Source organism: Pholcus phalangioides, unplaced genomic scaffold (assembly GCF_987345545.1).
Source record: "Pholcus phalangioides strain wild (caught in Gottingen) unplaced genomic scaffold, Ppha-v1.0 ptg000020l_1, whole genome shotgun sequence".
NCBI classification, from domain to species: Eukaryota; Metazoa; Arthropoda; class Arachnida; order Araneae; family Pholcidae; genus Pholcus; species Pholcus phalangioides.
Genome location: NW_028301613.1, coordinates 8,041,034 through 8,058,952, shown reverse-complemented (window position 1 = coordinate 8,058,952; position 17,919 = coordinate 8,041,034). Strand labels below are relative to the sequence as shown.

The following is a 17,919-nucleotide window of genomic DNA, read 5'->3' as shown; positions in this document are numbered from 1 at the left end:
CTGACGTCACGAGCAGCGTGCGGAAGCCTTCGATCTCCAGGAGGTGCTGGTATATGGCAGCGATAAGCTTCTGCATAAGCTCAGTGTGATGCCCCCGAGCCGCGACGTACCAGCACCTCCTAGAGATAGAAGACCTTCGCACGCTGCTCGTGACGTCAGCAAGTAGTCCATTTGCCTTCTCAGAATATTCAGGGGAAAAAAATTCTCTGCTCGTGCCAGTATCATCGTTGTGAGGAAAAGAATTGGAGATTTCTATGCCCCACATCCAATCACCATGCGGTATTTGTGAGCCAATCAGGAAGATTCTATGCCAAAATAAGAAGAAACGAAATAAGATGCTGTGTTTCAAAATGTGGCAAACTTGCTAGGTAGTCTGAATGGCGTTTATGGCAAACAGTGCAGAGGCCTTCTATCTCTAGGAGGTGCTGGACGTACGCACCGAGTGTATGCACGTGTGATGTACGTCGTGGCTCTCAAGGAGGTCGCACTGAATCTATGACAGTGATGTGCGTCGTGGCTCTCAAGGAGGTCGCACTGAATCTATGATAGTGATGTGCGTCGTGGCTCTCGAGGGCGTTGCACCGAATCTGTGGCGGTGACGTATGTATGATCATTCCCCCTCTCGGGAGCCCCACTACTCACACTTTGAGAACTACCGCACGCACAGAAGAAGTAAGAAATCCTACAACAAATCTTGGAAGTATAATGACCATCTTTATTCTCTCGTACACGTCAATATTAGAAGACCAAAGTTCGGAATCAAAGCTCGCATTTTTTTGACACGAAATCAAGATGGCCAATAGGCTTTGGTAGTGACCGGGACGTTGACAGTCCTGTGCTCGACGGTCGAGTTGGCGATCGAGCTCTTGTGGCTCATGGCGGCGCTGAGCACCCTGGCGACTTCCGAGTCGATGCTGAGGTTGACTTTCCTGTACTTGACGAGTTCTCTGCCGCTGAGCACGGTCACGACGAAACCCAGCATGAGGCACGTCGGGCCGCTTATCAGGACGGACGTCTCGTCGCTGTAAGGGTGGTGCACCAACATGGACGTCATGATGAGCGTGATGCCCAGCGTTATGAGAAGCAGTCCTCCGGAGAATGTGCACACCGCCGTCCTGTGCTTGGACGCCGTCACGGTCGGGAATTCGTTCGGTGGGAACTTCTCCTTTATCATCGAATCAACGACGCGCAGGATTCGGTTGCCCGTGTCGGTCTAGAACCTGAAACACATGAACATGAATTACATGCGTGAATACACATGGGAAACACTTTCAGGCCACACAAAAAAAAAAATAAATACAGTAATTTCTCAGTTACACCTTTCTCTCAGTTATAAGACGATTTTCTGCACTCCTGGAAGATAACTGGGAGGGGGGGGGGGAGGGGCGGTGGTTCCCACCAACCTCCTCCATTAAACCTTGCAACTCGTCACATCTTTATCTCGTCAAGCAAAAGTGTACTTCGGAAACGTGCAAAATAGTCACGTGCAAAATTGCCAGTTTCCTAGTTCCGATTTCGGTACGCAATGCACCACAATCAGCAGTACAGCATAACACGCGATGTATGTATACAGTACAATAAGAGATGCGATGCACGACAATACGCAACACACCGCAATGCCCAATAGAGATAAGCGATGCACCACAATACCCAGTGCCTGATTTCCGCTCGCATGGATACCGTCGAATCCCGTTTTAACGAATACCGTTATAGCAAAAATGTCGTTTCAACGAACCCTTTTTTTTAAATTTCCCCCAGATAAGTTTACATAGGACCAATGCAAACAACCTGAAATTCCTTCATTGTAACGAAGTGATTTCTCCGGTCTCTTGGAATTCGTTATAACGGGATTCGACTATATTTGTCAAGGCTCCATGACTTAAGGGGATTTAAGTCAAACCCCAAATTTATATTGGTATATATTTTACTCAAAGTTTTATAAATTTTATTTGGTAAAATTTCCGAAAAATTAAATAATTTTTCCAAATTAATAAAAGCAAATTAATTTAAATCAAATAATATTTCCAAAGTGCTCATTAATAGCAAACCCTATTAAATATCAACTTTGTTATTACAGTCGAATGCCGTTATAACGAACGCCAAGAGACCGGAGGAATCAGTTCGTTAAAACGAAATTTCGCTATAAAGGAATTCCAGTCACCTAGCATTGTTCCTATGTAAACTTATTTGATGGATTAAAAAGATGTTCGTTAAAACGAGATTTTCGCTATAACGGTATTCGTTAAAACGGAATTCCACTGTATACCAATCAATAACAAAGATCTACGACAAGAAAGCTTGCATGTTTGATGTCATTGATGTTGGGGTTTTTTTGTTGTTCCAGAGCTGTTTTTCGGACTGTCTTTTTGTTTCATATTATCCTCGAGGAAGCTGGACCGTGGTTGGTTGAGCCATCTGCCCTGGCTCTTTTGTTTCTAAGGGCCCTTTCACACGGAGCGGATGCGGATGCGGACGCGGATGCGGGTCCGGAAGAAGTTTTAACAATTGGAATATACTGCGCCTTTCAGACGAGCCGAAAAATCTCCGCACCTAGGAAATGTTCATGCGGGTCCGGACGTCGTCCGCATGTGTCAAAACCTAAGTGCGGGCTCCGCATCCGCACATAGAAGCTTTGACAATAGGTTTATTCGGAGCTGTTCAGACGATGCGGATGCGGAGCGAATTCGTCCGCATCTTTGGCTACTTTTTGAAGGTGATTTTTCACGGAATTTTTTTAATTATTTGCCATAAATACCCTTAAAAACACCATATGATGGTCCCTGCTCATTAATATAATGTACCTACATACGTCTATCCCTCCGTTTCCTTCTGAGATTGAGATATAGCAACTTTAACTGCCTTTTGTCCATATTTCACAATTTTATACAATAAAACCTGCCAACAACGGCCACTGACGGGACCAAAATTATAAGCCGTTCTGTTCATTAAGAATATTTAATTGACTAAATACTTTAATAACTTTTAAATTTAATTTAAAAATTTTAATTTTTTTTCTTTTTAAATTTTTAAAATTATTTAAAAATATAAAAATCTGAAATATTATTTTAAATATTTGTTATTTTTTTAAATTTTTAATCTTTTAATTTTTTTGAACTTTAAAAAAAATATTTATTAAACAACGTTATCCACGTACGGTGTTCACTCAGGGCCGGATTAAGACGTTTGAAGACCCTAGCGCTTGAATATTTTTGGTGGTTCCCCGATACCTACAAGTTTATTTTACTCAATATTTAATCTGTAAACTTAAAAAAATGAAATTTTATATTTCAGAAGTGAGACTAATCTCAGGATGGGATTTCACTCTAAAAGGTTTACGAAAGTTATTTTATAAAACTTGAAAAAAGCAACTAATAAATTGCAAGTGCAACCGATAAATTTATTAGTTGCTTTTTTAAAAGAATTATTATAAAATTTTTATAGTGTAATCCGTACTTGAGGCCGGGATTATACTATATAGTTTTGTAAAAGATCTTTTATAAAAGTTGAAAAATTCAACCAATAGGCGCATCTGTTGCATTCAAGCAAATGCAACCAGTGATCTTAATGGTTGAATTTTTCACGTTTTATCAAAACTTTTACAAAACTTTTATAGTGTAATCCCGGCCTAAGACAGAATTGTGATGTGAATATTTCTAAGCACAGACATTTTGAAAGTCTCCATCCCTCCCCTTTTTTTATACTTGCAAATTCTTTGATATCTCCTGAATTTTTTTTTTCTTTTTTTTTGGAACATCGAATGTTTTGGATGTTTCGAACATTGGATAACAGTTTTTGGAATTTTCTTTCATATTTTTCGAAAAGACAGATTTTTTTTCAAAATTTTTTGAAAATATTTTAAGATATTTTCTCCCATCGACTACTTGTGAGGATCGGAATGGAGGCATCTTTAGGCTCAATGATAAAAACCACCAAACAATGCCTCTAGGCTGCCTATGGGCACTGAATCAGGGGTGAAGGAGAAAAATAATTACAAAAATTGCGAAAAAACAGTTTTTATGCACGAATTTCGAACTAAAGATGCGGGCGATTCGTCCGCATCTTCAGCGCTCGTTTGAAAGGGTATGCGGACCCACGTCCGCATCCGCATCCGCATCCGCTCCGTGTGAAAGGGGCCTAACGAATCGGTACATGCCGGAATTTGCATTGGTGTGGCTCCTAACGTATTTGTGTTGCCGTAATTGCGACGTCACATGTTCGCCGAGTTCGTGATTGCTTTAAACGCATGTGACGCGACAACTCCCTGTAGCGGCTGCGGATGGCGTTTGCGCGCCCACGCGATTTTCTATTGCCATCGTATTTTATGTTACCGTAAATTGCCCTTTCACATTTTGGCGACGTTTTTCTAAATCACCCTGTATATAGATATTGGTAAAATTCTCTAATCAATGGGGAGGATAATTAAAAAGAATTATCAAAAGAAATAGTATTTCTCAGAATTGGTGAAAGAAATAATTTCGGAATCGGTGCTACAAATTATTTCATAATTGGTAAATTAATAATAATAATAATTACAGAATTATTGAAAGAAATTATTCCAAAACTAATGGAAATAATAATTTCCAAATTACAGAATTATACAGTAAATAATGATCAAATTAATTGAAGTAACTTCAGAATAATTAGAAGAAGTCAGAAATCTTTCCAGTAGAAAAGAATGGTTTCAGAATCGATAAAAAGTGTAATTTTAGAAACAAATGAAATCTTCAATTATTTTGGTGCCCCCTGTCGGTCATTCTGTTGAGATATAAATGTGGAGATTCCTCAGATCGTTGGCCCAAGGGCTTCGTGGGAAGAAGTTTCAATTCGGTCCGCGATGTCTCTGAAGGGTTTTAGACCCATACGTATTATACTGTAGGATTTTATTCTCTATAAACACTCTTTACTGTCATTAAGAGGCAGAGGCACCAGATCGCAGGCAGCCCTTCTACACGATACTTACAGAAACACGAGCATCCACCACTAGTGGTGTATTTAGTTGGGGGGGGGGGCACTTGGCAGGCTAAAATAGCCCAGGGCAAGCAAGTTTTGCGAGGTGGAAAATTTTGTTTAGTCCGCAGAAGGTAAAACCATAAACTCACCTCAGCCCAGAGAGTGACGGACTACATTAGTGAGTAACTAGGGAGATTCCAAGCGTGTTAATGACCAAAAAGAGTGACCTAGAGAGCGAAGGACCAGGTCAGTGAGCGACCAAAAGAGTGACTTGGTGATTATTTAAGCATGTGAATGACTTAGACGAGGGATGCATAACCTCCGGCCCGCAAAATGTGTGCCATAAGAAATGTATTAATACACACAATAAATGCATAAGCTAACAATATTTCCTTCATAAAAATACGGCAAATCGCGATCTCTAGGTCAATAAGGGTTATCACCAATTATCGTCCTAAAAAAAAAAATTTCAAATACAAGTAGAGTTGCCAATTACAGCCAAAAACATTTGTCACAGACAAGTAAAGTTGCCAACAACAGCCAAGAAATTTTCAGAGCCATGTAAAGTTATCAAAAATAAGTGGAGTTGCCAATTACAGCTAAGAACAATTGTGAAAGGCAATAATTTATGTCATGAAAATAACCTTTATTTTTTATTTCAAAAACTCAAGTAAGTCTCGTTGAAATGAGGACATTTGGTCGAAAAATTGGCACAACTAAAATTACGGGAATGTCCCGCAAAATACGGGTTCACTTCTATATATCTATTCTATAATATAAAATCACAAACAAACTCGAAAAGGGCCTGTTGCTAAGCAACCGAGTGACGGAAGTGGGTGAAATTTTTGAGTGACGGAAATCTGTTACGGAAGTGGGTTCGATTCATATATCGATATTCACATTCATACATCGTACATTCATATTCATATATCGATATGATATCATATATCGATATTGGGTCGATATTCACATATCGGGACCCATTTGACCCATCGGGACCATGTTATGTGCATGTACCAAGAGGCTCCTACATCCTACAGCAGAGCCCTTAGGCTGGAATTTAGATTTCGAGCCCCCAAACCAGCTTTTCAGGGGCCCCTCTGTGATTAATTTATAGTGTGAAAAATCAAAAAGTGATAAGAATCGTTGAGGCCCCCTGTCAGCCCTTCCTTTGTGGGGGGGGGAGGTCCATGCCGAGAGGTATATATATGTATAATATACACACACAACAGCAGTGCTCCCAACACAGGGTCGGGGTACCCGGGGAAGATTTCACGTATAAGTAAAAAGTTTTCATTTCCAGGGGCCCTTGATGGATCTCATTGTTTTCTTGCTGCTTTAACGTTGAAAAATTTCGATAGCGGAAGCAAAAGATATATCCAGTCTGGGGCCCCACCAAAAGTATGCGAATTGGTGTCCCGGGTAATTGGTTGGGGGGTCCTGGATTTTATTCGTTGGTAAAACGAATACAAATGAAAATTTTTCATGGCACTCGCTCCGGGGGATGACCGACAAGCTTCCAAGTCGGGGGCCCTATGTTTACAGGTTTCATTTTGGGGGCCCTGGATTTTATTCGTTGGTAAAACGAATACAAATGAAAATTTTTCATGGCACTCGCTCCGGGGGATGACCGACAAGCTTCCAAGTCGGGGGCCCCATGTTTACAGGTTTCATTTTGGGTGCCCTGGATTTTATTTGTTGGTAAAACGAATACAAATGAAAATTTTTCATAGCACTCGCACCGGGGGATGACCGACAAGCTTCCAAGTCGGGGCCCCATGTTTACAGGTTTCATTTTGGGGCCCTGGACGAATCTCATTCTTTTCTGTTGTAGAATTCGCAACAGCGGAAGCCCGAGATAAAGCCAGTCTGGGGCCCCACCAAAAGTATGCGAATTGGTGTCCCGGGTAATTGGTTGGGGGCCCTGGATTTTATTCGTTGGTAAAACGAATACAAATGGAAATTTTTCATGGCACTCGCACCGGGGGATGACCAACAAGCTTCCAAGTCGGGGGGGCTCCATGTTTACAGGTTTGATTTTGGGGGCCCTGGATTTTATTCGTTGGTAAAACGAATACAAATGAAAATTTTTCATGGCACTCGCTCCGGGGGATGACCGACAAGCTTCCAAGTCGGGGGCCCCATGTTTACAGGTTTCATTTTGGGTGCCCTGGATTTTATTTGTTGGTAAAACGAATACAAATGAAAATTTTTCATAGCACTCGCACCGGGGGATGACCGACAAGCTTCCAAGTCGGGGCCCCATGTTTACAGGTTTCATTTTGGGGCCCTGGACGAATCTCATTCTTTTCTGTTGTAGAATTCGCAACAGCGGAAGCCCGAGATAAAGCCAGTCTGGGGCCCCACCAAAAGTATGCGAATTGGTGTCCCGGGTAATTGGTTGGGGGCCCTGGATTTTATTCGTTGGTAAAACGAATACAAATGGAAATTTTTCATGGCACTCGCACCGGGGGATGACCAACAAGCTTCCAAGTCGGGGGGGCTCCATGTTTACAGGTTTGATTTTGGGGGCCCTTTATGAATCTCATTCTTTTCTGTTGTAGAATTTGCCACAGCCGAAACCCGAGATATAGCCAGTCTGGGGCCCCACTAAAAATCTGCGTATTGTGTCCCCGCTACTGGATGTGGGGCCCTGGATTTTATTCGTTGTAAAATTGATAAAAATGAAAAATTCTCACAGGGGGGTGTCCGACAAGCTTGCAGGTCAGGGCTTCATGGAAATGTTGGCAGGTTGTAATTCGGTGCCCCTGAATGTATCTCATTGATTTTTGTGGTTTAACATTGTAAAATTTGCAACACATCGGTAGCCCAAGATATATCCAGTGTGGGGCCCCACTGAAATTCAGCAAATTGAATCTGGGGACCCCCATGGGGAAGTTTTCTGGGGATACTTGATGAATCTCATTTGTTTTTTGTTGCTTTATTATTATTTTCATTAAAATTCGCTTCTTCAGTAGGCTGGTGCTTTCACACGTCCCTTTCCCCTTTTCCATAGCACGCTGATGAAGTGGGACGAAATAAACAAGATATGTCCGGGAGAGAAGTGGGGGGGGGGGGGGTTGGCCGCCAAAGGCGGCAGGGGGGCAGAGCCCCCCTAGTATATATATATATATACAAGTTTCAGGTCCGCGAGCAGCAGAATTACCGCATATCTGGCGTTGTTGTAGACTCTGCCACGGAGCTGGACTGGAAGAGATCTCGGCAACGGGATAAGTACAGTGGCAAAGTTCTGGCGTTTATTCATTCATTCGCATATCGGGCGTGTGGACTGAAAAGGGTGTGCGCCTCTGATCTAGAGCGTGTGCAAACATGGGAGTGATCTCACTCTTCTGGTTTAGATTATTGGTAACCTACCCAACAAGGGAGTGTGTCGTCTTGAGATGTTTCATGTCCATATTTAGAATTTGTTGACCAAAAACGTGACATTATGACGAAATAATTCCAATAAAATGGCCTTTCGGGATCTTAAATACAGCAAAATACGGGACATCGACAATTGTCACTAGAAGCGTCGCCATGACTCGGCAAAAATCACTAATGATTGCGAAAATTGTCGCAAAACTATCAGGGAAAAATCGCAGTGAATTGAAAATTTAGTTCACTGAAAAATATTGAACTTGACAAGCATGTGTTAGGCGATTATTCATATTTATTGCTATAATTACCATAATATGATATATAAGTTGCGAAAATCATCTTCATTCGGTCTCAGTGAAGACTACAAATTCAAACAAGCTTCGTTGAAAAACAGTCAAGAATAGAAGAATGTCCCGTAAACGGACGGGTAAAATACGGTCAAACTGCTGGTGCTGTAAGTTGGTGGTAGAAACCCCCCTCCCGTCTCGAAACGAGTCATTATTCGTCATCCCAAGTCATGGCTTTACTGCAATATCAGCCACTATCCAAAGAAACTGAAAACCAGGGACGTTTCTTGCGCGAGGATGACGTCACTCCTCGCCATCCCTAACAAAGATTTTCAACTGCTAGTTGTTGCAGAGATTTCGGCTGTTGAAAAACTTCGAACGATTTTTGTGGTTAGCTTCAACAATGACGATGATGATGGTTTGACTGAGTGAACTATGAAGAAGATTAGTTTAGATTTGTTATATACGAAAATATTCTGATTATTAATGTTTTAGACCAGGGACGGCCAACATAATGGTCAGTTGCATCATCGCGGGCCACACCGGGAGCAACACTCCGGTGTATAACCAGCACCAGCAGAAAACTCGGAGATCTGTGTTCGCCATAAGTAATATGGTGGGAAAAAAGTGGCAATCTAGTCCCTCGGCTCCACTTCTCCTTAAACAGTTAAATATCAATTTTCGTTCTGGTTCCCAGCTAGTAGATGTAATGCATCAAAAATTACGGTTTCTTTCGCAAATTAGACCTTTCAATTACATTCATAATTTGCATTAAAAACGTTGTTTTCTAAATTTTCCTGCAATAATTTTTATCCCTTACTGATTTCCTGATTTGGCAACTCTTGGGGTAGCACGGGTCGAACAAACGCTCACGGAATCGATTCACGCACCGGTTGACTTCGAGAGAAGTGCGGGATGGAAAGCGTGCCAAAAAGCCAGTCTTGGGGATAGTACTGACTATCCGGAGAATGGGGGGTAAAACCGTGATGGCACCAAGATAAAATGGACCAGCTTCGCATGAACCAGGCTGATGTGAGGAGAATGCAAAAAAGAACCATTACCCCCCCCCCCCCCCTGGTGTTCCTGTATCCCATAGGATTAAACGAAACCAGATTTGAGATACACGGATTTTTATTAATTGACTTATACGTGTATTCTTATTCGTATTTTATGTACATGTATTCTTATTCTTGTTACTTCTTGGAACGGAATAACGGTACTAAGGTGTTAGTCTGCTTCAACGTGGAATGCCACCAATCAGCTATGTCGAAATTTAGAGGTGACAGCGCTTCTCTGTTTTCGACACAGAGAAATTCACCGTGTCTCTTGTTTAATGGCACAATATGAACCTGACCTTCCCATATGGAATATTTTTGATTTATTAGGGTCTGCGGAAGGCCTCCGCACGCTGCTTGTGACGCCAGTAAGTAGTCCATTTTCCCTCAGAATATTCAGGGAAAAGAAATTCCCTGCTCGTGCCAGTATCATCGTCGTGAGGGAAAAAAAATGATCGGGCTCAGAATTGCGATTTCTATGCCACACATCCAATCACTATGCGGTATTTGTGGGCCAATCAGGAAGATTCTATGCCAAAATAAGAGGAAACGAAATAGGATGCTGTGTTTCAAAATTCGACAAACTTGTTAGGTAGTCTGAATGACGTTTATGGCAACCCGTGCGGAGGCCTTTTATCTCTAGGAGGTGCTTTTCTGCGTCGATTGTGTGTGTGTGTGTGTGTGTGTGTGTGTGTAGTTTCGAAGTGAGATAGTGAGTTGACATCCGCTTTGAAAAAAAAGTCCCGTTACAGTGAGCAGAATACCAAATATGCATTCGGCTACTAATACAGAGGCCACAAAAAAAATCAACTTGCCCAAACGAGGTAGCGGAAAGACATGAGAGAGAAAAATGTCTATAAGATAATTCAAGAGACTTTCCGAATATACTTTGTGTTCGGAAAGGCAGTGTGACGAGAACAGAGCTAATTACTATCGTCCCTAGAAGTAATGAATGTAAATATGTAGTTTGTTAATCATGTCTGCTTCACCCCTCGAATCTGGCTCCGCTGGCTCTCGATTCGGGAATTATTTCCGTCTCGCCCGATCAGATCTGTACTGAGTAGGATGGCGGCGTTCGATTTACGAAGTTATCTGAATACCCTTCGGGGTGGGACAGGGGTGTGTTGATGCATTAATCAGGTCTGCTGTTGAAAATAATGGCTTAAATAATGATAAGAAAATTAATTTAATACACAGTAGTGTTACCTGGTCATGGGCAGCACAAAATCACTTCGCGGGCCAGCTGTTATCCACTGTTTTAGGCTGTAAAATAAATATAAAATTCCAATAGAAATGTGTTGCTATTATTTGCGAAATCATCAATCGGCAAAAACTGTAAGGGAACAACACATCATTTGCCCAAAATATTGTCGATACAGGGGATTTGTTTTTTTGTCTAAGATAACCATATGAAAGCATTGTTTGAAAGACCGTTGTTGGCCACCAGAGCGGCAATTGGGGGGGGGGGGCAAGTGGGTCTTACGCCCCGGGCGCCGGACTAGAGGGGACGCAACTTTCACCCTTTAATCGCTCCTTCAACGTTACCGGGGGGAGGGGGCGTAAAAACGCGTTCTTGCCTCGGCTGACCAAGCAATTAGTTGCTGCCCTGCTGGCCGCACAAAAATTTTTTTAGAAAGTTTTCTTTTACTGAAGTTTGCCGAAGATGTTTTCGGATAGTGTTGCTTATATAGTGGAAGCATGCGAAAGCATTATTTACCGAAGATTATTGTTGGAAAACTTCGTTTATGGAATATATAGGATATCATTCGAAGGCATTGTTTGCCGGAGATTCTCGCCGAAGATATTGTTGGAAAGAGCGTTTTTTATTTATTTTTATTTATTTAGCATTCGGAAGTCATCTGGAGATGGCATTAGAAAGCATCGCTCACGGGAAGTTATCATTCGGAAGCATCGTTTGCCGGAGATATTCGAAAGCGATGTTTACCAGAGATTATCATTCGAAAGCATTGTTTGCCGGATATATCGGATATATCGAAAGTGCTTCTTGCGAAGATATCGGAAATAGCATTTAGCCACCAAAGATATTATCGGAAATAGCGTTTAGCCACCAAAGATATTATCGGAAATAGCATTTAGCCACCAAAGATATTATCGGAAATAGCATTTAGCCACCAAAGATTTGCCGAAGACATTCTTGCAATGCGTTGCTTATCAAAGATATCATTTGAAAGCATTGCTTTTTCCAGAGATATCGGAGAGAATTTTTTTTTTTGTCGAAGATATATTGTGAGAACGCATTGTTTGCCAAAGATATTGTAGAATAAAAAAAGTCTTGTTGGCCATAATTATTCTTGAAAAGCGTTACTTCGGTAGATTAATTTTCGAAGTCCCTGTTTTTGAGGCCTCGAAACATTCTTTGAAAATTACATCCTATGGATCATTAAAAAAGAACGATTGTGCAGAGAACAACAATTACCATAGCATATTTTTACACAATATCTATATTGAATATTGCTTACGAAACACAGCGTTTCGTTGATCAATGAGATCAACAATGAAAGAAAAGCAAGTCTTTTTATAAAGTCAATTCAAAAAGAAAAGACAATGAACGGCACGAAATATACCGACATATTTTGAATTTAGTTTTAAAATTTGAAGCATAATAAGATGGAAATTATACCTTCCGCCTCGTCGCGATGATCTTCATGAACTTACTTCCTGATTGTCCGACGAGAACGCGTCATGTCCACCTCGTAAAAAAAAAGAGCTTCGAGAAGAGCTCTTTCTGCGTGTCTTCCTTGTTTTCGCTCGAAAAAGAGCTCATTAATTCCCCTCACGAAAACTTACATTCAAATGTCAACAGGGAGCAAAGAACTCTCCCGTTCTCCTTCCAAAACAGCAGACGACCATAAGGAAGGGGAAAATTCATAAAATATTCCCTACGTGTCTATAATATTCTTCCTGTCACTTTAGAAAGAAAGGAAAAAAAAAAAAATCCCTTTTTCCCCTTCCATTCGTTTCTTTGGCACTTCCTCGGCAGAAAGTACGTAAAATAATGACGTTTTGATGGGGCTGCCACTTTCTTTTGCAGACGACAACCATCATCACCACCATAATAAAAAAAAGAAAAGAAATTATCGATATAAAAAGTTTGGCGGGAAGTGTAAAAAAATCGATGAAAAACTCTTTTTTTATATTTTTTTTTTCACCCCGATCTAGTATAAACACTAATAAATGTAATGACGACACGGCGTTGAGACTTTGATACTTCTCGCCATGGGCCCCCCCCCCCCCACAAAGGTGGGGCTGCTGATGGGTCTCCGGCTCTGGGGCAATAACTCTTTTATTTTTTGTTTTTTCATGCGATAAATTCACCGTGAAAAGGCCCCGTGAAAAGACTGGTTTAGGGAAATTTCACCTCCGACTTTTCATCCCCGATACTTCGCCACGGCACGTTTCGTCCTCGGAACATTTCGCCTGTCCTGACCATATGAGTGACCAAGCCAGTGACTGAGTGACCATATGAGTGATCAAGTGAGTGACCAAGTGAATGCGCGTGTGACAATTGAAGTTATGAATGACTGTATGAGTGGATGATTGACCAAATGAGTGGATAAGTGTGAGTGGATGATTGACCAAATGAGTAGAAAAGTGAGTGGGTGGGTGACCATGTGTGTGTGTGTATGTGTGCGTGTATATTGAGCAAGGGAGTGCACGGGCAACCGTATTGGTGAGTGACAGTATTTGACCATATGAAAGACCAAGTGAGTGTGGTCACTCATACTAATACTGACCTCATCACTCATACGGTTACTGACTTCATCACTCATACGGTCACTAACTTGATCACGAAAACGACTACTAACTTCATCACTCATTTGGTCACTCATGCAGTCACTCACTCATACGGTCAGTCATACAGTCACTCACTCATACGGTCAGTCATACAGTCACTCACTCATTTGGTCACTCATACAGTCACTAATTTGGTCACTCACTCATTTGGTCACTCATACAGTCACTAATTTGGTCACTCATGCAGTCAGTCATACAGTCACTCACTCATATGGCCACTCACTCATACGGTCACTCATGCAGTCAGTCATACAGTCACTCATGCAGTCAGTCATAGTCACTCACTCATATGGTCACTCATGCAGTCACTCACTCATATGGTCACTCATGCAGTCAGTCATACAGTCACTCACTCATATGGTCACTCATACAGTCACTCACTCATATGGTCACTCATATGGTCACTCATACAGTCACTCACTCATATGGTCACCCACCCAATAGCTTGGTCACTCAAACGGTCAGGGCAGGTGAAATGTCGTCGGGGACGAAATTTCCAGATATCGTCTGTCTCATAGGGCCCTGCTCCAGGATATGGGGAGCCGTGCTTCTTACATGAGCGAAAAGGGAGGGGGGTAGTGAGGATTGACCGGTGGTAGGCCTCGAAAAGGGTCCCAAACGTAATAATTGATTGACGATAAAATTGGGAAAAATTGAAACCGATCGAAATGTTCTTCAAACTAAAAACAGAGGTGATTTTGCAAGGGGAGCTTAACAGGCCCACAGCGCATTCGCGGATCCAGGGTGATGTGTCGGGAGGGACGAGTTATTGAGTCTCTTCGTTGAATCGTCCCGTATTTTACGGGAAAGACTTATTTTCCCACATGTTATGTGCTGCTCTTGAGAGGGACAGTCATCCCTCCCGGATCCGCACCTGCCAGAGTAGCAAGTTTGCAGTTGCGGCAAATTTGAGGAATGAGCGGTCAAGAAAATTAGACTAAAATGGAAAAAGGGCGAGGCAGAATTTGAACCATAGATCCGCCTCTATCTAGTGAGTGAGGAGCTACGTCAGTGAACATCCGATGACCTAGATGGTGCGTAAGCAAATGAGTGACCAAACGATGAGCCAGGTCAGTGAGCAACCACAAACGTTACATAGAGAGTGTGCAAACGTATGACTGACCAAAAGAGTGACCTAGAGACGGCAAATTTGAGGAATGAATCTATTTTCTCTGATTCATTCAACCCCAGTCCTGTCTTCTCTAAAGTAGGCCTGTTGAATCTTTTTAAAAAAAAATTCAAGCCCTCTGGCCCCGGTAGGAAGCCAAATCTCAGCCTATTCTCAAATCTTACGCTCATGAAATTTCTAACAATCTTCAGATTATTTTCAGCGTCAGACCAGTCGCAATCACCTCTACATGCTGCAAGCATTTTTGATCATGTAAATGAGTTACCAAGGAAATCCACTCACACCTTGAATCGATATAAACTTATTTTTCCCTAACCAACACGGCTTTCGATCATCTTTATCAGTATTGGCTCTTTTAATACACGATCTATGTCTAGCAGGATCGACAAAAAAACGTCCAAACTGATATAATTTTTTTGGATTTTCCCAAAGCTTTTGACAGGGTGGCCCATAATAAACTTCTATACTTAAATTTCAAAACCTTGGACTATGCATTCAACTGCTCAAATGGGTGGAAGCCTTCCTCACTAATCGCAGTCAGTTTAAGAAAATCTAGCTGCAGTGTTGAACATTGTTGAATCTAGGTGCTGGTTGAACATGTGTTTTGATTAGCAACTTATCGCCAAACATGAGAGTTGATTGGCGATCTCGCTCAAACACTAAATCTCGCGACGCGTACACACACATTTCCGCATGTTGTACCGATTCGTTGGGGGTTCCGGGGGGTGGGGTGCATGTGTGGTGTAGCAGTAGTAGGTAGGGCTCGGGGATCCATGATGTTCTTAAGTCAGCCACCTCGGTGGGCAATTTGCCTGTTGTGGCGTTGTATTTGTATTGTATAAATGAACAGCGTTTATAAATGAACGCACTCTCTCTAAAGAAAAAGGTATTTAGTTATTTTCATTTTGAACCAATAACAAAGGAATGGGTCGGCTCCTTATGAGTCAATAAATGATAGCAGGGCCCAGCGAGCCGTTATTATTGTAAACTTGATGCCGCTGAACCGCATTAGGAATAAATCAGGAAAAAATGAAAGCATTTTTTTAGTGAACTGATAATTGATTGCACGGGGGCGCGGCCCTTGTCTCGCCACGTTCGCTGTTTGGGAACTCCCCCAGCCTCGTGCATCTGGTGATTAGTGGTGGAACGTAATGAATCACATTTAACCTGTGCACCGGTTTGAAAAAATTAAATGTCATTAAAATTAAAAAAATTAAAATTTAATACAAATTTAAGATCATCAAGAAATTAAGATGGTAGTGTGTGAAATAAAATTCCGGCTGAGTATAAGAGGGGATCGAACCAACAACCTTCGTCATGGGCGCCCCACGTCCTAACGACTGTACCAATTGCGAAGCCGCGATGTGGTAAAATTAAGTACAGAGCCATACCTCGGCTTCAGTTGACCGGTTATCGCTGGTTTCGGTTTCCGTCGACTTTTACCCCGAAAAATTAGTGATTTGAACTCTACCATGGGTCACTTAAGTGATTTGAAAATGTGACGATGGCCACTTAAGTGTCCTGGAACTTTGCCAAGTGAACTTTTCTCAAGTGATCTGAGAATGCTCCGCAGGCCACTTGAATGAAATGAAACCGCACCGTGGGTCACCGTCATAAAGTGATATGGAAATGTGCCGCTTAGTTCATTTTTACCAAATTATGTTTGAGGGCACGGGCAACGAAGACCTCATTTGGGCCTCGGGCCATGGGGTGAGCATGTATGGTCTATAAGGTAATCTAAAGAAGTGTATACACTAGCGCGCGAATCATGCAATGAAAGCATTCGTAATTTGTTGTTCAGTGATTTGTACGGTGTTGCAAACGATTCTTGAGCTGTTTTCACTGGACCCACCTGGAATCGGTTTTTTTCAACGAACACAAAGGAAGTTTGTGTACCCAAGAGCAGATTAGAACCGCTACAGGGAGTCGTGTGTTGCAAGATTGGCTCGCTAGTGTATACGCGGCTTTGGCGACTAGAGGAGTGTGCTCCCCTTGTAGGAAAGAAAAACAGATTCAAGTTGATCGTGTTCACAATACTGGACATTTTCATCCAATCCGAAGACACAGAGGGGAAAAGAAAGGACTTAATTAATAATGATGATAAGCATGTGAGTCCCAATATAATTGGGATTATATTATACAAAAAACTTATCAATAGAGGAAAGTCCTATTTAAATACGGCACTTAATTAATAATGATGATTAGGGCTCGAATTTTTATAATCCAAAGATGAAAATGATTTTTCGCAACTTATCAGCAACGATGTTTCATCTTTAGGTCATAGAAATTCGAACCCCAATCATCATTATTAATTAAGTAGCGTATTTAACAGGAATTTCCTCTATTGATACGTTTTTGTTCGGACTCATAAACATCTGAGCCCTACTGATGATAAGCATGCGAGTCCGAATAAAAACTTATCAACGGAAGAAAGTCCTGTTCAATACGGTACTTAATTAATACTGATGATGATGATAAGCATGCGAGTCCGAATAAAAACTTATCAGTCGAAACGAGTATAAAAGGAAAAAAGAGAAGTGGAAAAGTGTTATTAAAGGTCTTGATAAAATCGCGTGACGGCTTTTATTTTTGATCGATGGGCCCCTCTGTATGTATAAAGACACGGACGAAATACATACTCATTCGTTATTAAGTACGTACCAGATAGCAGCTGTTTGGTTGCTGCCGTCATAACTCGGTTGCTAACAACACATCATAGTATTGTGTCTTGTTTTTCTTAGAGAGTTTGTGTGATGTCCTTCTCCGCTCCAAATGTGTCCTTTGAGGCTCTTCAACAGGTTTCGATCTGTTTGCATTTTGTTTATTGATGGATTTTTCGTGAAGGACACACACGACATATCACGATGGGCGGACGCTACGGTTGCTTAACAACTCGGTATTTTGTGATTTTTGCAATGTTTTTTTTTTTCAGGGGTGTTGTTTGTGGTGTGCAATATATTGACACATCATTTGTTTTTTTCTATTTTATTTGGACATATTTCTCAGCAGAATTCACTTATTCCTCTTTGCCGCCTTGGCTATTGCCTGCTCAGCCCCGCACCTCCAGATACGTCTCTGTCCTTAAGTCCCTCGTTTTCGTCACTAAAATGCTTGCACACTTTACGTCACTCACCGACCATGTCTCTTTTTCTCTAGGTCACTCTTTTTGTTACGTGCATGCAAACTTTCTAGGTCGTTCTTAAGGTCGCTCACTAACTTGGTTCTTCGCTCTTTGGTCATTTTTTTGGTTACTCACATGCTTGCAAAATTTTCTGTACATTTTGTTCACTCATAGACAGAGGAG

General features: G+C 41.6%; 1 protein-coding gene across 2 annotated transcripts; it reads right to left on the bottom strand.

Moving 5' to 3' along the window:
* Positions 1-692: 692 nt before the first annotated feature.
* On the bottom strand, positions 693-12,605 carry LOC149070921 (uncharacterized). Of its 2 annotated transcripts, XM_089248694.1 has the most exons (3): positions 12,312-12,600; positions 10,877-10,933; positions 693-1,220 (listed from the first exon to the last, which is right to left on the bottom strand). In XM_089248694.1, exon 3 carries the CDS (start codon positions 1,172-1,174, stop codon positions 788-790), a length of 387 nt encoding a protein of 128 aa, XP_089104820.1. In that variant the 5' UTR covers positions 1,175-1,220; positions 10,877-10,933; positions 12,312-12,600; the 3' UTR covers positions 693-787. The 2 variants fall into 2 exon arrangements, with proteins under 2 accessions (XP_089104820.1, XP_089104821.1); XM_089248695.1 differs by lacking the exon at positions 10,877-10,933 and having other exon boundaries at positions 12,312-12,605.
* Positions 12,606-17,919: the final 5,314 nt, after the last annotated feature.